The following is an 18,063-nucleotide window of genomic DNA, read 5'->3' as shown; positions in this document are numbered from 1 at the left end:
GATCATGGATTCTGGGTCAGATAGCAGATGGTTGGAACGGGGTGGATAAGGATGGGCTTGCTGCAGGCTCCTCCCTCTGCAACACATTTAAATCAGTACAAAGGAGTCTTTCTCTCCTGGGATGAGATTGAGACACAACTAGTGCAATCACATGACCACTCAGTCTTGGCACTGAAACCAGGTACGAGATTCACATGGACTCATCCTGAAGCCCTGTTTGCCATCCAGCTTAGGTGGGTTTATGAGTCAGAATGATTACATTACCTGCAAATTCATCATTAGGTCAGCAAAATGTAAGGTTATTTTACACCATTACTTAAAGGTTACTATTTTGTGTTGTAACAAGTACAAAGATGTTGACTGTAAGGGTGTTTAGTAACTCAATATTTATTATATTATTTGATGTTTTAGTGCACAAATTATGGATAAGAGTTGGGACTCTGTACCCAAAGAATATATTTATAGAAGGAACAATATTAAAAGGTGTTTTAAATTTTTTCTAGTCCAAAAACTGTCACAACACACAAATGAAATAAGCCGTTTACTTGGTATGATAATCTAGATTCGTCTTATTTACAATAATAGAAATAGCAGTGAATTGTCTGATTGGAGTACAGTAAGCCCCTGGTTTATCGCAGAAATGCATTTGCCACATAACTAATTTGTTTGGCTGATTTTCCCCGGATAGCACGATAGACCAAAAAACTTAGGGAATTGTTTTTATATAGTTTTATTTTGAAAAAGAAATTAATTTATAAAAAATATAAAATGTTAACAGTACTGTATACATAAAATAGCATTTTTGATGAACTGGGGATTACTGTATTCTAATTGTTTTACGTTAGTATGCAGCAAAGAAAGAAGACAAGGTGCAACTGCATCTGAACCTTTATTTTGGACAGGTTAGGAGAACATATAACAATTCTATTTATGATCACTGATCAAAATTAAAAAAAACAAACAAAAAAAAAAACTGATATGTACAGTACATGTGATGCATGGATCATAGTGAAGCACTTTTAAAATACCCCAGAGTAATGTGCAACAACCACACTGATTCAATAATGAATTTCTACATACTCGGCAAAATGGACCGCTTGTGATTTAAAATACAATAGTTCCTTTTCCAATAGGACCTGGATCCCTGCGTCCCAGGGAAAGCCTGTGTCCTCAGGCACAACAATGTGCTGCACTAGACTTTAAAACAATATTGGCTCAAGCCCTTGAAAAGAAAAAAACATGTCCGGCTTCAAACAACGGCTCCCAGACTATGGTGTGTTATAACTGTCTCCTTGCTGAATTGATCCGCAGCATATGAGTCACTTGCACAGTACAGTATCAAAATGGAAAATGAGCTAAAATATGGGAAACACTTGGCATTACAGTCTTTCCTGCTAACATGGTTGTGTGAAGCTGAGAGTTCCTGCTATCTTGTAGGGGGAAAAAAAAAGAAGGTCCATCAAGAGAGAAGAGGCAGAGTGAAGGTCACCCACTCCCTGGATCTGAGATATGCTGACATTTCTTACTGTAGTTTTTTGATGTTCGACTCCAGATATTCAAGTATTCTCTGGTTTCAAGGAAGACACTTGTAAGGCTTCTGTGGCAAAAGAAAAAAAATTTTACACAAAAACTCTTTGTTGTAGTGAGTTGCTCTAAGGGAAAGAGAGTTGGTTGAAGCAATCCCCAAGCAAATATTTCATATATTCAAATATTTCAATAGTTTTTGTGCCCATATTCAGAGGCCAGTCCAAGCCCCTCTACCATTATCCAAGCTTGGGGTGTTGTATGTGCGTGCTCAGTAGGTGGAGGAAGTGGTGCTCATTGCATCCTCGTTAATGCGTGTGCTTCCTGGGTGTATGCTGGCAAAGTATTTGACATCCTTGTCCATGTCCATCTGCAGAGCTACCAGTGTTTGCTCCAGGGCTTCCTGGTGAGAGTTGGCTGAGTGTAGGAAATATTCTAGAAGAAGAAACATAAAAATGAAAGCAGGGCTGAAACGATTCCTAAAGTAAGTCGACTAATTCGATTACAAACATTTTGTTAAATCTATTTAACTAAACTCTGAGCACTGTGTTTCCCACGGATCATTATTACTGGCACACCACCTGTTAAACTCTGAAACGCTCTGGACAGGTAACACAGAAGATGCTGCAGAATGTGAAAATGGAGGAACGGGAAGAAAACAGCGAGAGGCGAGAACATTCAGGCCAATGTAAAGTCTAAAAAGTCCCCAAAGTTTCGGATCATTTAAAACAAACAAAGAAAACACTGTACAGTGCGGTTCCTTTTTTTTAGTATATAGAACTGTGGTGAGACCTGCGATGTTGTATGGATTTGAGACAGTGGCACTGAGTAAAAGACAGGAGGTGGAGCTGGAGGTAGCAGAGCTTAATGTTGAGGTTTTCATTGGGAGTGACGAGGATGGACAGGATTAGAAATGAGTTTATTAGAGGACGTTTTGGAGACAAGGTGAGGGAGGCACGATTGAGATGGTTTGGACATGTGCAGAGGAGGGACATTGGTAGGAGAATGCTGGATGGAGCCACCAGGAAGGAGGAAAAGATGAATGCCAAGGAGGAGGTTTATGGATGTGGTGAGGGAAGACATGCAGGTAGTTGGTGTGAAAGAGGCAGATGTAGAGGACAGAGGGGTATGGAGACGGATGAGCCGCTGTGGCGACCCCTAATGGGAGAAGCCGAAAGAAAAAGAAGAAGAAATAGATTTTTTTATATTTTATTGTATATAATGTATGGCGGCGTAGAGCGGAGTAGTGGAGCATTTTGTTAAAGCTAGCGATAAACACACGGATTTAGTACGTTCATTAAATGAATATTTTTCCATTACCTACTCTAAGCGGCCACTTTAAAGGGACTTTCTGAACGCACTGTATTTGCATTTTGATGTAATATGGCAATTAAGTGCAATAAATAGCTATACAGATATTCTTGTATGCCATTTCAGCAAAAAAATATACAATATTTAGTATTGCGCTTTAATAAAGAAAAAGTACTTCTAATCCAATTACTTGATTAATTGATGGAATAACTGTTATACTCGATAGCATCAGCCCAACATTAAAGCATCACATTCATCACAAACTAAAAACAACAGAGTGACATTTCAGGAACTGAATGGGCTTTGTCGGATTACATCTACTGGACATCCATTTTAATTTGGACCAACAGAAACCTTTATTTGTGCCCAGTATACCAACCATTAGTATTACGTCAGACATTATACATTACGGGACATTATATGTCTGAATATAGTATGATTTCAGCAGTCAGTTTTACTTTACAAGCTTGTGCTCAACATACAGACACTACCCAAAGAAACAAGTCAATAGGCTGGCACTGACCTCGCTCCATCAGGCTCTGGCGCAGGGTTTTGGCCAGCAGCACACGAACATTGGGCACAGGGTCAGATGCCAGCTGCAGCAGCGGAGCCAGCAGGTGCTCAGAGAACTGATCCAACGACACACAGTCCTCCTCTATAGCCAGCTAGAGACAGTGAGTGCATTAAAGAAAAAGGGATAAAAATACATTAAAATTAATGGGACAATGCAATTACAGAAAGAGAGAAAACATGAATGAATGTACGCATGTAAGTGGATGCAATATTTGCATGAATATCTAATGTTTTGAACAGCAGCACCAGTATGATAAGCAGGTGGCAGCCAGAAAATGCAACACTCCCTTTACCACACTCTGGCCACGGTGGAGAAGAGTACTGACCAGTGCTTATGTTAACAACTTTGAACAGTTCATTACACATTCCTCAAATTGTATCTTAGTCTTTATTAAGTAAACAATAATAAAAAAATAAAAAAAAAACACCAGAGTTTAACTTGTCTTTTTAGCAGCTCTGCACTGCTTTACTGCTGCATCTGTTTCACTGCCAATGCAACATTAGTGAAATGAATGGCTTTAATGCATTGAGGTAGAAAGCACTTAACGCACTAAACTGGCTGAATTAACTATTTAGGGGCTTCAGTATAAAGGCTGTTTAAGAGTGGTGTGGGGCAATGGGAATGTTTGTCCTCACCTGACAAACAAAAGCAAATGCTTGCCGTCCAGACCATTTCGGAGAGTGGCAGAATTTATCCACCAACTCGCCAAGGAAATCCACTAATAGCGCTGGACATGTAGAAAGTTTCCTGATAATCTCACTGACCTGACAGAGGAATACATAGAAATACTTAAAACATAATTTTTTTAAAGCTCTTAATAAACAAGTAATAATCACACCATTTATAAAGAAAAGACAAACAGGGACGCAATCAACATAGAAAGCAACATCTACACAAAATAGGGGCTAAAAAAGCTTGTGACCTTTCACAAAGAGAGCATCTTATGGTCTATATGCATACCAGTCTGTAGGAAGTCCACCGCACAGAGGAGACTCTGTCTATGCAGAGGCAGAAAGCAAGCGGTCTCAGATAGTCATATACGTCCTGCCCACTATACAGCTCCAACAGCAGAACCAACTGCCTTTTAGACAAAATGCACAAACAACATTTATAACTAAATACCATGACAGTTATAAGAATTAAAAAAATCCTTATAAACATGACATTAGCTGGTCATACTCTGCAAGTTCTGATCGGAATCTCCAGTTGCGACTATTGTCTGTGACCAGGAACTCTTGCAACTGGTAGAGGTACTTCCTCCTTGTATCCTGATGCAGCAACTAAAAAAGGAAAGAACAGAAGCATGTCAAGCAAAGTGAAATAAAGTGAAAAACAGAGATGGGTGAAGAGATTTGCTAAATGCTGAGAACGAGCACAGGACAAAATAACATCTTTAATGAACACAGAAACTACAGGGTATGACTTTTGCAGGAAAAATCATTAGAAAATGTGACTAACCTTGAGGAAGTCGTAGAGGTGTCGAAGGACCCCAATGCGCACTTCGTCCAGGTCTTTAAGAAAACCATTAAAGATGGGCACCAGGTCCTCAGCAGTCAGCTGATCGCCCAAAATCAGAGCTAATTCATGGATTGAGAAAGCCAGTGTTCTCCGTACCTTCCACTGAAATGAAGCAGGAGTAATTTTTAATTACAGAAGCACAGGCGATCTACAGAAGTACTGAAAATGTATTGAAGTGCCACATTCTACGGTGCAGTTTTACAACACCTGCATGTCAGAGGCTAGGGTCTCAAAAGTGTCTCTGAGGCAATGCCAGTTCTGGCGGCCCAGCGTGAGCGCCACACCAGGAAGGCTGTATGCACAATGCTTAGCAATCTCCATATCCACCGTCTGAGCCCGAGACGGGTCAGTCATAGATAGGTACTGGTCCAACAGCGCCTGAGGTACTACATCCTACAGCATTCCACAAAGACAAAAAAACATGTTTAAACAGGCTTCTCACAGTAACCAGCAGCCGGGCTTGAGAACATGCGCACACAAGAGCACTCACAAGTTGGGACAACATCTTATATAATTGAGTAAAAATCACCTCATTTCAAAACATACAAAGCATTTGGAATGCATACACTTGTCAGCATAGCAAGCCACAAAAAGGGGGCAAATGCATTTTACCTGTTGCTTAGATTTTTTCTCCTCTTCTGGACTGCTGCTATCGCTTAACTCCGAATCATCGCCATGACTCATTGGTAGGGTGGATTCTCTACTCTGAAACACAAACGCTTTATGTTTAAACATGCATGACTCATGCCATTCAACAGTGTCTAATGTAGGAGTGTACGCAAACATACTATGAGCAGTTGCAAAAGACCATTTAAAAGATTTTGTTCAAGTCTAAAACTGATTTTTGATATACCTCTATATCAGAAGAGTCAATGAGAGGCACGTGGCAAGAGTTGAAAGGGTTTTCATGAGCCTGTCGAGGTTCCAGGAATGCCTCCTCAACGTGAGTATCCAACGATGTGGCTCTCAGAGCAGCAGTCAGCACATCCACTTGTGCTGTTACAGACAAATGAAATCATGCACAAAAGATTAAGAGTGCTAGTTTCGTTGCTTTATGAAATATATCATGCATATAAACATTCAAGCCTCAAAAATATCCCCGTGTTTCCCTATACTTATGGAATGTTCATCGAATACCAATTATTGACTGCAGAGAATAAAGTATATTTACATACAAGTCTGAATAGCCTGATAACTAAAAACCAAGCAGATAAAAGTGCATGCTTGTTGGCTAGCAATGTAAACACAGGCCTAGACATGAGCTCGCTATGCGAGTGCACAGAAACCCACGATTAACACACCTGCTTGTTATGTCACACACAGGTATGCATTGTACCTTGTACTGTTCAATACCACCGTTTCATCTTCTGACAAACATCTGCGGTGTGCAGACCAGCGCGACGCCATAATAAACTAATTTCTAATTTCACTGCTTAACAACATTCTCTCAGAAAAAAGTAATAAAAAAAAGAAACCAAGAGTTAGCTGGAATGTAAGAAGCATTTATAACATACATTACACATATCACAGCCATAGTCATAACATATTTAAACAAGTCATAATAAATAACAACAATAAAACTTATTTTCCAATTAAAAAATAAAGAAATAAAAAGCCTGAACATTTCAATGAACTACTGGCTACAGACTTCTTTCTGACCTTGAGCAGCTGACTTGGCATCTAGACATTGTGGGGAACCTCATCAGGAATTTTTCCAAGTGGAAAAATAGCAACACTACACACTACACACTACCAACCCCTAGTTACCCAAGACCCCTGTTCAAAGGAGCAAGTCGTGTCTTTAAAATACGAGGCAATGTGAATTTAAAAGCAAAAACTTTGATTCTTAGATTTATCTCAACTTTCTAACAGAGATCCAAGCCAATCATACCCTGGTGAAAAGTACATGCTGCACAGGTAGTACTTAGTACAGTATGGAACACTAGAGTCGTCACAAATTTTAAACAGAGAGGACAAACTGTTATGATGAATTGATTACATTAAATGACAAAGTAAACAGCAGCAAAATCTCTGACTCAAGCCATTTGCAGACACTGTGCGGCTGTTATATGGGACAGGAACCAGAAGAGTAAGAACTGCTCTATTTTGGGACAGAGCCAAATCATATACCGCCCCATAAGGATCAACAGTAACATGTATACTCCTCACAACAAACATGATACTGTTCAAGAGCAGCATTTACGCAGATAGTTATCTTCCATTAATAGTTTCAATTCTATGGTATGGCATTTACAGGGTAGTTTTGTATGCATCACAAACAAACACGTTTAAAACACTGGAGTTTGATAACCGTGACTTTACTGAAATTATGTAAGTCACAGTGTAAAGCAATGTGTCATTTGGTCATACTGCTGTTAACATTAACACGCCCTTTTCTATTCAATAGTTGCTCAATTTCCCTGAGCTCCTTTCCTCTTAACAAAAGACACAGATTTAAGCCTGGCCTCCTGCTACTTTCTGTGATTGGGGAACCTTCTAAAACCTGCGGTAGAACTTCAGGACTAGATAGTCGCTTATTAATAATGTACAAGTCACATAACAACCATTTGAGCAACAAGTGTTTTAGCAGCCCCAAATACTTTCAAACTTTACATTTATAGACACAAATAAAAAGCGTCCAAGTAAGCCAGAACATTTTGCTGATTAAAAGCTGCATAGCAAAGCAGACATACATAGAACATATATAATCTGATCTACTGAAGAAATCTGCAAGTTATTCTGGAATACCAGGGTATTTATCATGAAAGACACCAATTTCTTCGGTTTCAGTGTAATAAAAAAAAAAAGCAGCCATATACTATTTAAAAATGTTTTTCAGACATATCTGTCTAAATCTAGAGTTAAATATACATGTTGAAAAATAAAAATAAAACTTTGCTTATATTAAGATGTCATTACAGTCTGTAGTTTAAATCTGAAGCTCCTTAAACATAGTCATTTGCCACCTTACCATAGGCAGCTTTTTCCTATGATGGCCTTCACAAAAATAAAATAAAAAGACAAGCATGGGCATGGTTGCACACTAGAATGAAGAACTTTGAAGCGCAGAGGGAAGAACAAAAGAAGCAAAAATCGGCAGTACCCTAAATTCAGGTATGTTTATGAAGCCTTGGAGAGAATTGTGGTCATCTAGTGTTTTCCCTAGTAATTAAAATTAAAAAAGACAGCCCCTTCTCACCTTTGACATCAGGATCATCAATGTGGGGCTCCAGGTTCTCAATAAGCTCCTCCAGCTGCTTTCTGTCCAGTACAGATGTGGTAGTCTGCGTAGAAGAGCTGCCAGCAGAAACCCCATAGACATTGTTGCACTTCTCCTCCAACAGGTCCAGGTCAAGATCTATCTGTGGGATGGGTGTCCTCCAATAGTGGAATGAGTTATACAGCTCCTGCTCTGGTATCTCCACTTTCTCTGCCACATAACTAGGTAGTGCACTGAAGGGAACCTTTGAACTGGTGGTGGTGTCTGTGATGGACTGTGTAGAATTCTTCATCACAGGGCCTTCAGAGGTGTTTGAGGGGCCATCCTGTGCTGCAGGGCTTGGGGCTGGTGAGCACTGAAGTTTCCTGGCTGACTGATCTGGGTCTAGGTCACCCAATTCAGAAAGACACTTTGGAGTGGGCCTAACTGTATCAACATGGCAACAGGACTCATCCAGAGGTAAAACTTCAGCTGCCTGCTCCCCTCCACCCTCCACCGCTATATCCACACTGTCTGGTTCTGACTGGCATAGCTGGTCTTCACAATGATCCTGCATGCATGGTGCATTCTGGGAAATGCAGTTAGGCTGTGAGGAGGCAGCCTTTTCTTTGTGTGGGAGGCTCTGAGCACTGTCTTCTTTAGCAGGTGTATTAGTGCTCGTGGATTTCTCACTAGCCCTGGATAGTGGGGGAAAGAAAATGATACTGAAAATCACAAACCTGATTTTTTTTATTTATTTCTTTTTTAAACATGGTGTCTGATGAAACATTATATGGACAAATGTTTATGGACACCTGACAATCACACACAAGCTAGCATTTCAGATACTATTGCGAGGCACACAATAGCATTGGATGGCATTATGATTTCACATCACTGGAGCTAAAGGGCCCAAACATGTTCCAGCATGACAATGCCCCCATACACAAAGCTACAATAAAATCCATTAAGATTGGAGTGGAAGTGAAATGTCCTGCATAAAACCCTGAATTAAACAGTACTTAGCAACTCCTGTGCCCCCACACTGCAACATCAGCGCCTTTACTTTACTTTCAGGGTATTAATCAATACAGATAAATCATTTGGATTGTTGCACCACCACGAACTTCTTTGAAGTTACACTGAATGTCTGACCAACAATTATATGTAAAAATAAAATGTTAATATAAAAGTTTAAGACGTGCAAAAAAAAATAAGTAAAAATTCCTACCGGTTGTGCAATTGTTGCCCTCTCCATTCAGCCTCATCTGTGCCCTCTTTAAAATACTGGCCCACATTAATGCTTGGATTAGCAAATGTAGAGATGAACTGGCCCAGAGACTGGAACGCTGCCTGGCGCACCTGTTAGACACACAGCATGCAGCAATTAGCTACTTAATACATGCAGCGAACACTTAAAGCTTCAGAAACCGTTTCACACATCGGGTTTTTAAAACGTTATTCATATAGAAAGAACATTTAAATGGTACAACGTGGTTCAATACTAATATATAACCATGCACTTCACATCTGTAAATAATGATCCTGACCCAGATTTCAGGGGAGAAAAAAGAAATCCTATTTATCTAGACAAACAAACATCCTCAGAGCAGTTGCCCAGGGAAAAGGGGAAGTCACGCACCCAGCGGGAGGGGTCACTTATGAGGTTGATGAAAAGACATGAGAGTTTGGTCCTGCGCACTTCCTGAGAGGTTGCCGAGGACACGGTCATGAAGCACTCTGCACAGGCCTTCCGCACTCCCCACACATTATCCGAGCAGAGCTGGAAAAACCGTGGCAGCTGCACAGGAAGACAATGCAGCGAAGAAAAAGAAAAACAATTAAGCCACACCTGTAAAGGAAAATCTTTCCCAGCCCACTCTGAATGTAATATGCATTTAAATACAACCATAAAAATCACATCTGGTTACGTTATATGCTATTATTTATTTATTTTTTTAATTATAATAAAAAATACACCCAATCAACTGTGTAATTATGTTAATTATTGGGTTCAATTAAATTAATCACAGGGAAAAAAAAAAACATTACAACTACGGCAGACACCCAGACAGGTAATACAGACAACATGGGATGGGCAAATCATACAGGTTTGGCCTGTATCGGCAAGTACAATTCAGGGAACACATACTTCCTCATAATTATACCAATGGTCACACAATTTTAGTTAAACAAAACTAAACAAGCAACAGAAGTGTACAATGTGATAATTTAGCAGTCTTGTGTAATAGCTGATCAAAGGCATTGGATCCAAAACCTGCCCTTGAGCACAGGATAGCAATAAACCCTGGACAAGACAAGTTCTCACAGGATACTCTACACAAGTCTCAAATACTTAACAACATCTAGGGGCAAATTGGCACAGCCTATATCCCCCATCATCATGTTCTGGGGAATGTTATGCAGGACATGCTAAACTAAACTCAGTATGCAAAAGGTATTATTGTAAACATTTTTCATATCTCACTGCAGAAACTTTCTAACTCCAGTGTTTAGATAAGCTCTGTGTAGATGTTTGCAGTGTGAACATTTTAAAAAGTCAAGAACAAATAAGACATCCATACCAGCAATTCTTCTGCTGTTTCTCCTCCAACAACTGTACAGATATCTCCAAAATTTGCTGCACACACCTATCGAGTGAAAAAAATGATTATTATATCAGCATTAGATCACAATGAAACACAAACATGCATCCCCGATCAGTCTTAAACAGAAAACAAAAATAAAGTCTGTTCTTTATTGGCAATCATATTTGTGAAAGGGCCAATCAGGGAATCTCACCTTGCGTACATGGAACATCCTGCAGTCACAGCACATCTCACAGAAGCGTGGAAGGAAGAGGCGCTCCGTAATATCCTTCCCCACCATGGGCGCCATTTTGCAAATAATCTGTTTGTTTTATTTTTAAACGTGTTAAAATAGAAAAACGCTCAAAACAAAGGGTCAGAATGTCAAGTATTTGTTTATTTTTTAACAACTTACTGCCATAGCTTCAGTCTTGACATCATCATTGCTGTCTGGGGCGGTGAGATCAACAAGGACAGGACAGACGAGATTCTCGATATCTGCTCGCTCAATCAGCTCCTGCTCCAGAAGCATTAAAAGGGCTGCCTGGCTCGTCTTCCTTACCTGTTAGGTGATGGAAGAAAAATGAAATACATGATAATCACCAATATGTATAGTGGTATACATGCTACACAGCATAATCATCATTACCCACCTGGGATTTTTCTTTAATCTAAAAGTTATAATGATAGAAAATTAAACAAACAGAATAAAAAAGATAGACATGTGTTTAGCGATGCAGTGTTTTCACTGTTTGTTTCATCAGTCTCTGGATTCAAAGGATAGAATACCAACTACCTCTAAATAAGTACAGAACAGAATATAAACAAAAGTTGCCACTTTAAAAACACATCCACACTTACCAGGTTGTTCTGATCAGCTAAATATCTCACTACAATGGGCAGCAAATACTTTGAAAAAGCAAAGGGAATGGAAGGTCTGTTTTCTTGGCAGAAAATGGTGATATGAGGAATTTGTTCCATAAGCTCAGCTCGAACTGTAGGCTCTGAAAACACATGGGCACCTTGTTATATTCAAACCATGAGGATTAAACGCGAGTGCTTATCGAGTGCCCACAATGATAAAGTGTGTCAAGTTTCAGTGTCACAAAGGACTCAGCATATGGTGAATGCCAGTGTGGCACCTTCTTAATGGCAAATACGAACTCTGCGAGATGCTTACTTCCTGTAACTTCCTACAGCTTTCTGAATAAGGATATTTACGAAAAATGTAAAGAAATTCAACAGCGTTCTTCATTAGAAAACCTAACAGCTTGATCACCTTTCCCTGCACTGTACAGCAAGAACTTACTAGACGTCTGTAGAGGTAAGAATCAGAAAGCTAGTCAGGTGTGCTAAGCCAAAAAAAAAAGGATAAGCCTTTAAATTTTGCTTTGTCAGGCAGGAGCTTGGCAAAAATTCTTTATTAAGTCACACCAGACCCATCAAACATTAATGGGTGCTAAAGGGAGCAGATTTCTTTGTAACACTGAACCTGAGACACAGCAAGGGCACAATATAATTTACATACATCACATCCCATTTCTAGGAGGAAACATCATTTTAGAAAGAAATTGTGAGACTTCGTTTAAAATGGTGGAAAGCAAGCAGGAAAAAAAAAAAAAAATTGGTTGAGGGAGCGAACTGTGGTTTACCCGAGTCCTCTGCAAGTCTGCTGACTCTCTCGAGGACTGCAATACAATCCCTCTCATCCTCGCTAACTGCTTTTAGTGTATCCAGCAAACTGCGAGCCACCATCTGTCTGTGAATAAAATACTAATGAGAGGTGTGTGTGCTATTGTAAAACATCTCTGGATTACAAAAGGTCAAAATGAATGCCAGGAAATAATGACAAAATTCCTTAGGTCAGCAAAACATTCAAATATGCTGCATTTTCTTACGCTGTACTACTACAGAAAAACTACAGAATCCGAATCATTATCAATCAGCAACAACCCTGATTCAGGTGAAGACACCAAAAGGCAGATCATCATTACCGTGACATATTTAATACAGTCTTCATGCGAGTACCTGTTAAATATGTTTTCACTTGTGACGTATTTATCCAGCCTCCCCAGGGGTGTCAGCATCTCATCTTGCGATACAAAATCCAAGGCTGAAGGTATAATAATGACGTCAGACTCTGAGCTGTAGTCATCCACACCAACTATTAGAAAAATTGGAAATATTATGAGCAGAACCCACCACCCAGCACGCATATGGGGAGCGATAAAGACCTTTGCCCATAAAAGAAAAGTGACCAGAACCAACACACACCCACAGGTTTAGCAACATGCCAAAAGACAAGACACACCGTTTGAGTGCTTTTTTTTGAACATTGTGTAATATGACAGCACAATCAAAGTCAGACTGTCCAGATAAGAAGCAAAACACCAATATGTGATGAAGTCAGCAGCTCAGGCACAATACAGAGCTCAATGCACATGCTTTTTCAATCTGCACACTAGTCACCGACACCTTTTCCAAGTACTGTTTCCTTAAGGAAAAGCGTTGACGTGCTGGTTTTATGCAAGTAAGGATTTTACCCGTCCTTCCACACACACACACACAAAACCCTGTACCACCCCAATACACAGGGCAGGATTTGTTAGTTACAAAAATCCGACATAGCAGACAAGTTGTGCATACTTCCCTAATGAGCTGTTTCTGTCAGCTATGTAGATCTGACTTGATATCGCTCACTGACAGCTAGGATTATTTAATAATCAGTAATGTATTCTTTCAGGTTATGGTAGTTCTAAAAGGGACATGATTACACAATTAGACTGATCATTTCCCAGGCAAGAAACCCATCAATTCTCCAAATCACTCCAATTAAAGTCAACATTAAGAACTTGCACCAAATATAAAATGACCCAGTCTGAGGTAAGTCCTATACACGAGTATAAAAACCCAAAATCTTATACTAAAACGACCTACATGTACAAATCCTTCAATCTTTGAATCTTAATAAATGAAGTGGAAACGGAAGAATGAAGTAATCTATTTCCGTTTTGACTAATCTAATGTTTCTAACAAATCATGGTTAATAGTGTTAACGTTGTTAAACTATTGTATTTACTCAAATAAATGGATTCAGCTGTAAAAACTGGAAGAAGGGGCTAAACAACACTATCGCTGAGCACTAACCGGTGCTGTAGGCCTCTGTGTGGAGTAAAGTTTGCCCGGTGGAGCTGGTAGCTAACTAGCACAGTTCACAGCAAGCTTAGCTTTGGGAAACGTTGAGCCGGATGACAGTAAGAGCAGCAAAGCTATAATAATAATACAAGAGTAGCGTTTCTCACTTAAGCACACGTCATAATACTTACATCCGTCTATCTCCTCTTGGGAATCTTCCTGAAGCAGCGAAATATCTGTGACAAACACATGAAAAGCAGTTCAGTCGTGACTATCACCGAGCTACACCTAAACTCGGCTAGCTCGGATTAGCCAGGCTAGCGTCTTTTCTTTCGAAATGTAATCACAGAAATTAGCCCGCTAACGTGAAACCAAATCAAAGGCAACGACCAAAATCGGAGTATCCGAAACTCTGTGAGGTTTGTGCTATAACTTTAGTGGACTTCTAACATACCCGCCATCTTGTCCTGGTCCTACATTTAAAAGTGGTCTGTGCCGATGAGGCGACAACAACTGGAGGGGGGGAGGGGGGGAGCGGAGCTGAAGCTGAACTGTGCAGAAGGACGGAACAGAGCGCGGCACTGCGATCACAGTGAGCCCTGTCACTACCCGTAACTTCGCCTCGTCGCCGAGCTGCACTGCGCATGCGTGTAGCTGACTGGGGCCCCGCGTGACAGACATCACGCATGCGCAAACGCTTTCGTCACCGCGTGATCGGGTGCACCGTAACGAAAGTGCTGAACCGACCCGCACTTTCGTCAAATTGCAGGACTGCAGGACTAGAGCTGCCAAAAAACCTCAAATAAACTATATTTGGTTATGAATATATATATATATATATATATATATATATATATATATATATATATATATATATATATATATATATATATATATATATGTATATATATATATATATATATATATTCATAAACAAATTTAGAAGATTAGAAAATTTAGAAGATTAAAAAAATGAAGATTTTTCATTACTTTAAAAAGTAATGAAAAATCTTTACTATAAATTATATAGATTACAACTATATCTATTATCCTATGTACTATAACTAATATATCAGATTATACAAAAGGAAAAAGAAAAATAACATATAGTTACTTGGGCATACCAGGCACAACAGTTTCATAGAATATATTTCATTTTAAGCTTATTTTAAAAACTTAATACAGACTTTTTTTTTTAAGTAATAAAAAATCTTTGCTATAAATTATAACTAATATCAGATTATACAAAAGGAAAAAGGAAAATAACATATATATATATATATATATATATATATATATATATATATATATATATATATATATATATATATATATACTGAGGAAATTAAGTATTTGAACACCCTGCTATTTTGCAAGTTCTCCCACTTAGAAATCATGGAGGGGTCTGAAATTATCATCGTAGCTGCATGTCCACTGTGAGAGACATAATCTAAAAAAAAAAAAAACAGAAATCATAATGTATGATTTTTTAACTATTTATTTGTATGATACAGCTGCAAATAAGTATTTGAACACCTGAGAAAGTCAATGTTAATATTTGGTACAGTAGTCTTTGTTTGCAATTACAGAGGTCAAACGTTTTCTGTAGTTTTTCACCAGGTTTGCACACACTGCAGGAGGGATTTTGGCCCACTCCTTCACACAGATCTTCTCTAGATCAGTCAGGTTTCTGGCCTGTCACTAAGAAACACGGTGTTTGAGCTCCCTCCAAAGATTCTCTATTGGGTTTAGGTCTGGAGACTGGCTAGGCCATGCCAGAACCTTGATATGCTTCTTACAGAGCCACTCCTTGGTTATCCTGGCTGTGTGCTTCGGGTCATTGTCATTTTGGAAGGCCCAGCCTCGACCCATCTTCAATGCTCTAACTGAGGGAAGGAGGTTGTTCCCCAAAATCTCGCAATACATGGCCCCGGTCATCCTCTCCTTAATACAGTGCAGTCGCCCTGTCCCATGTGCAGAAAAACACCCCCAAAGCATGATGCTACCACCCCCATGCTTCACAGTAGGGATGGTGTTCTTGGGATGGTACTCATCATTCTTCATCCTCCAAACACGTTTAGTGGAATTATGACCCAAAAGTTCTATTTTGGTCTCATCTGACCACATGACTTTCTCCCATGACTCCTCTGGATCATCCAAATGGTCATTGGCAAACTTAAGACGTGCCTGGACATGTGCTGGTTTAAGCAGGGGAACCTTCCGTGCCATGCATGATTTCAAACCATGACGTCTTAGTGTATTACCAACAGTAACCTTGGAAACGGTGGTCCCAGCTCTTTTCAGGTCATTGACCAGCTCCTCCCGTGTAGTTCTGGGCTGATTTCTCACCTTCCTTAGGATCATTGAGACCCCACGAGGTGAGATCTTGCATGGAGCCCCAGTCCGAGGGAGATTGACAGTCATGTTTAGCTTCTTCCATTTTCTAATGATTGCTTCAACAGTGGACCTTTTTTCACCAAGCTGCTTGGCAATTTCCCCGTAGCCCTTTCCAGCCTTGTGGAGGTGTACAATTTTGTCTCTAGTGTCTTTGGACAGCTCTTTGGTCTTGGCCATGTTAGTAGTTGGATTCTTACTGATTGTATGGGGTGGACAGGTGTCTTTATGCAGCTAACGACCTCAAACAGGTGCATCTAATTTAGGATAATAAATGTAGTGGAGGTGGACATTTTAAAGGCAGACTAACAGGTCTTTGAGGGTCAGAATTCTAGCTGATAGACAGGTGTTCAAATACTTATTTGCAGCTGTATCATACAAATAAATAGTTTAAAAATCATATATTTTGATTTCTGGATGTTTTTTTTTATTATTATGTCTCTCACAGTGAACATGCACCTACGATGACAATTTCAGACCCCTCCATGATTTCTAAGTGGGAGAACTTGCAAAATAGCAGGGTGTTCAAATACTTATTTTCCTCACTATATATATATATATATATATATATATATATATATATATATATATATATATATATATATATATATATATATATATAAACTTTATTAAGTTTTTGAAATAAGATTAAAATTAAATATATTCTATGAAACTGTTGTGCCTGTTATGCCCAAGTAACTATTGAAAATACAATAATTAACATTAGTTTAAATTGCCCTTTTATAATAATAAATCTGTAACCAGCTGTAACCTGTGTTACATTTGTGAGTACAATCTTCACATTTGGTGTATTTTCAAATCACATTTTTGTTATTACATGCATATGATTCACAGTATACATTTAGGAAACAGGGTTTAATCTGTAAGTTCATGGGTATCATACAGATCAGAAATGTTTACAAAAATATAAAAACACCATCAATATTTTAAGAAATGCAATGGCAGCAGAAACTCCATAAAAAAATCCATAAAAAACTTAACAAGTTAGATGAAAAATACAAGTGTGTGAATGTCCAAAAAAAAAAAAAAAAGAAAGAAAGAAAAAATGTGTATGATAAACGTATTTTTAACTTCATGAAACCCACTATAAATTTGTAATTCGGGTGATTTTGCTATGTGCTATTATTGTTTTTATGCCATGTACCACTAGTTTTATTAATGTAGAGCATTCCGAGAAGCAATGTTGGGGCAAGAACAGGCAGAATCTGATATTCAAAAAACAAATGGGAATAAGAAGACATGCATATTTAAATAACATGGGAGACAAAATATACAAATAAAGAAACAAATGAATACATACGGACATACCCAGTCTGCTTCTTGATTTGGAAATGCATCATATAAAGGCTAATTGCAGCTGAGCATGTGATGTTTGTCTTAACATAACGAAATGGTAGTTGCACATTTACACAATTTATATATATATTTATATAATCATAATATACAATATAATTATATATACAAAAAATATATTCAGTTTTATTATTGCATCATTAAAACAACACAGTGATACATTTCTGATATAAAAAAAGCTTGTTTAATTGAAAAATTACGTTCAGATTAATGTGGTTTTGTTTTTACTGTATATGAGAAACAGGATACTTGTTCTTTACTATGAAACACATACCAGAAAAAGGGACGCTTTATTTCTTTCAAAGATTTTGATCATTGCAATGATCCATTTTTAACATTTTATACTGTGAAATATCAATTTTGAAGATGTGGTGTGATATTCTGATGTGAGGAAAATAAATAATCGAGCATTTCATTCCAATGGACATTGAATATACGCATTAATA

At 38.6% G+C, this 18,063-nt stretch overlaps 1 protein-coding gene across 2 annotated transcripts; it reads right to left on the bottom strand.

The window, feature by feature from the left end:
* Positions 1-870: 870 nt before the first annotated feature.
* Positions 871-14,519, bottom strand: ppp4r1 (protein phosphatase 4, regulatory subunit 1). Of its 2 annotated transcripts, none has more exons than XM_083545251.1 (20): positions 14,304-14,519; positions 14,041-14,085; positions 12,743-12,878; positions 12,367-12,473; positions 11,576-11,718; positions 11,130-11,276; positions 10,929-11,036; positions 10,712-10,777; positions 9,769-9,927; positions 9,358-9,488; positions 8,127-8,824; positions 5,781-5,923; positions 5,540-5,632; positions 5,135-5,320; positions 4,868-5,029; positions 4,589-4,689; positions 4,370-4,490; positions 4,045-4,173; positions 3,359-3,500; positions 871-1,959 (listed from the first exon to the last, which is right to left on the bottom strand). In XM_083545251.1, exons 1-20 carry the CDS (start codon positions 14,308-14,310, stop codon positions 1,796-1,798), a joined length of 2,988 nt encoding a protein of 995 aa, XP_083401377.1. In that variant the 5' UTR covers positions 14,311-14,519; the 3' UTR covers positions 871-1,795. The 2 variants fall into 2 exon arrangements, with proteins under 2 accessions (XP_083401377.1, XP_083401378.1); XM_083545252.1 differs by having other exon boundaries at positions 12,743-12,827; positions 14,304-14,493.
* Positions 14,520-18,063: the final 3,544 nt, after the last annotated feature.

This window comes from Silurus aristotelis (assembly GCF_946808225.1).
Source record: "Silurus aristotelis genome assembly, chromosome: 1".
Taxonomy (NCBI): domain Eukaryota; kingdom Metazoa; phylum Chordata; class Actinopteri; order Siluriformes; family Siluridae; genus Silurus; species Silurus aristotelis.
Note: the sequence above shows the minus strand (reverse complement) of the source record. Positions and strands in the feature narration are given on the sequence as shown.

Coding starts and splice junctions, on each gene's coding strand:
- ppp4r1 (XM_083545251.1), bottom strand. Junction 9,489..9,768: donor TAAGTGACCCCTCCCGCTGG/GTGCGTGACTTC, acceptor TGTGTCTAACAG/GTGCGCCAGGCAGCGTTCCA. Junction 8,825..9,357: donor GGGCAACAATTGCACAACCG/GTAGGAATTTTT, acceptor CCCACTATCCAG/GGCTAGTGAGAAATCCACGA.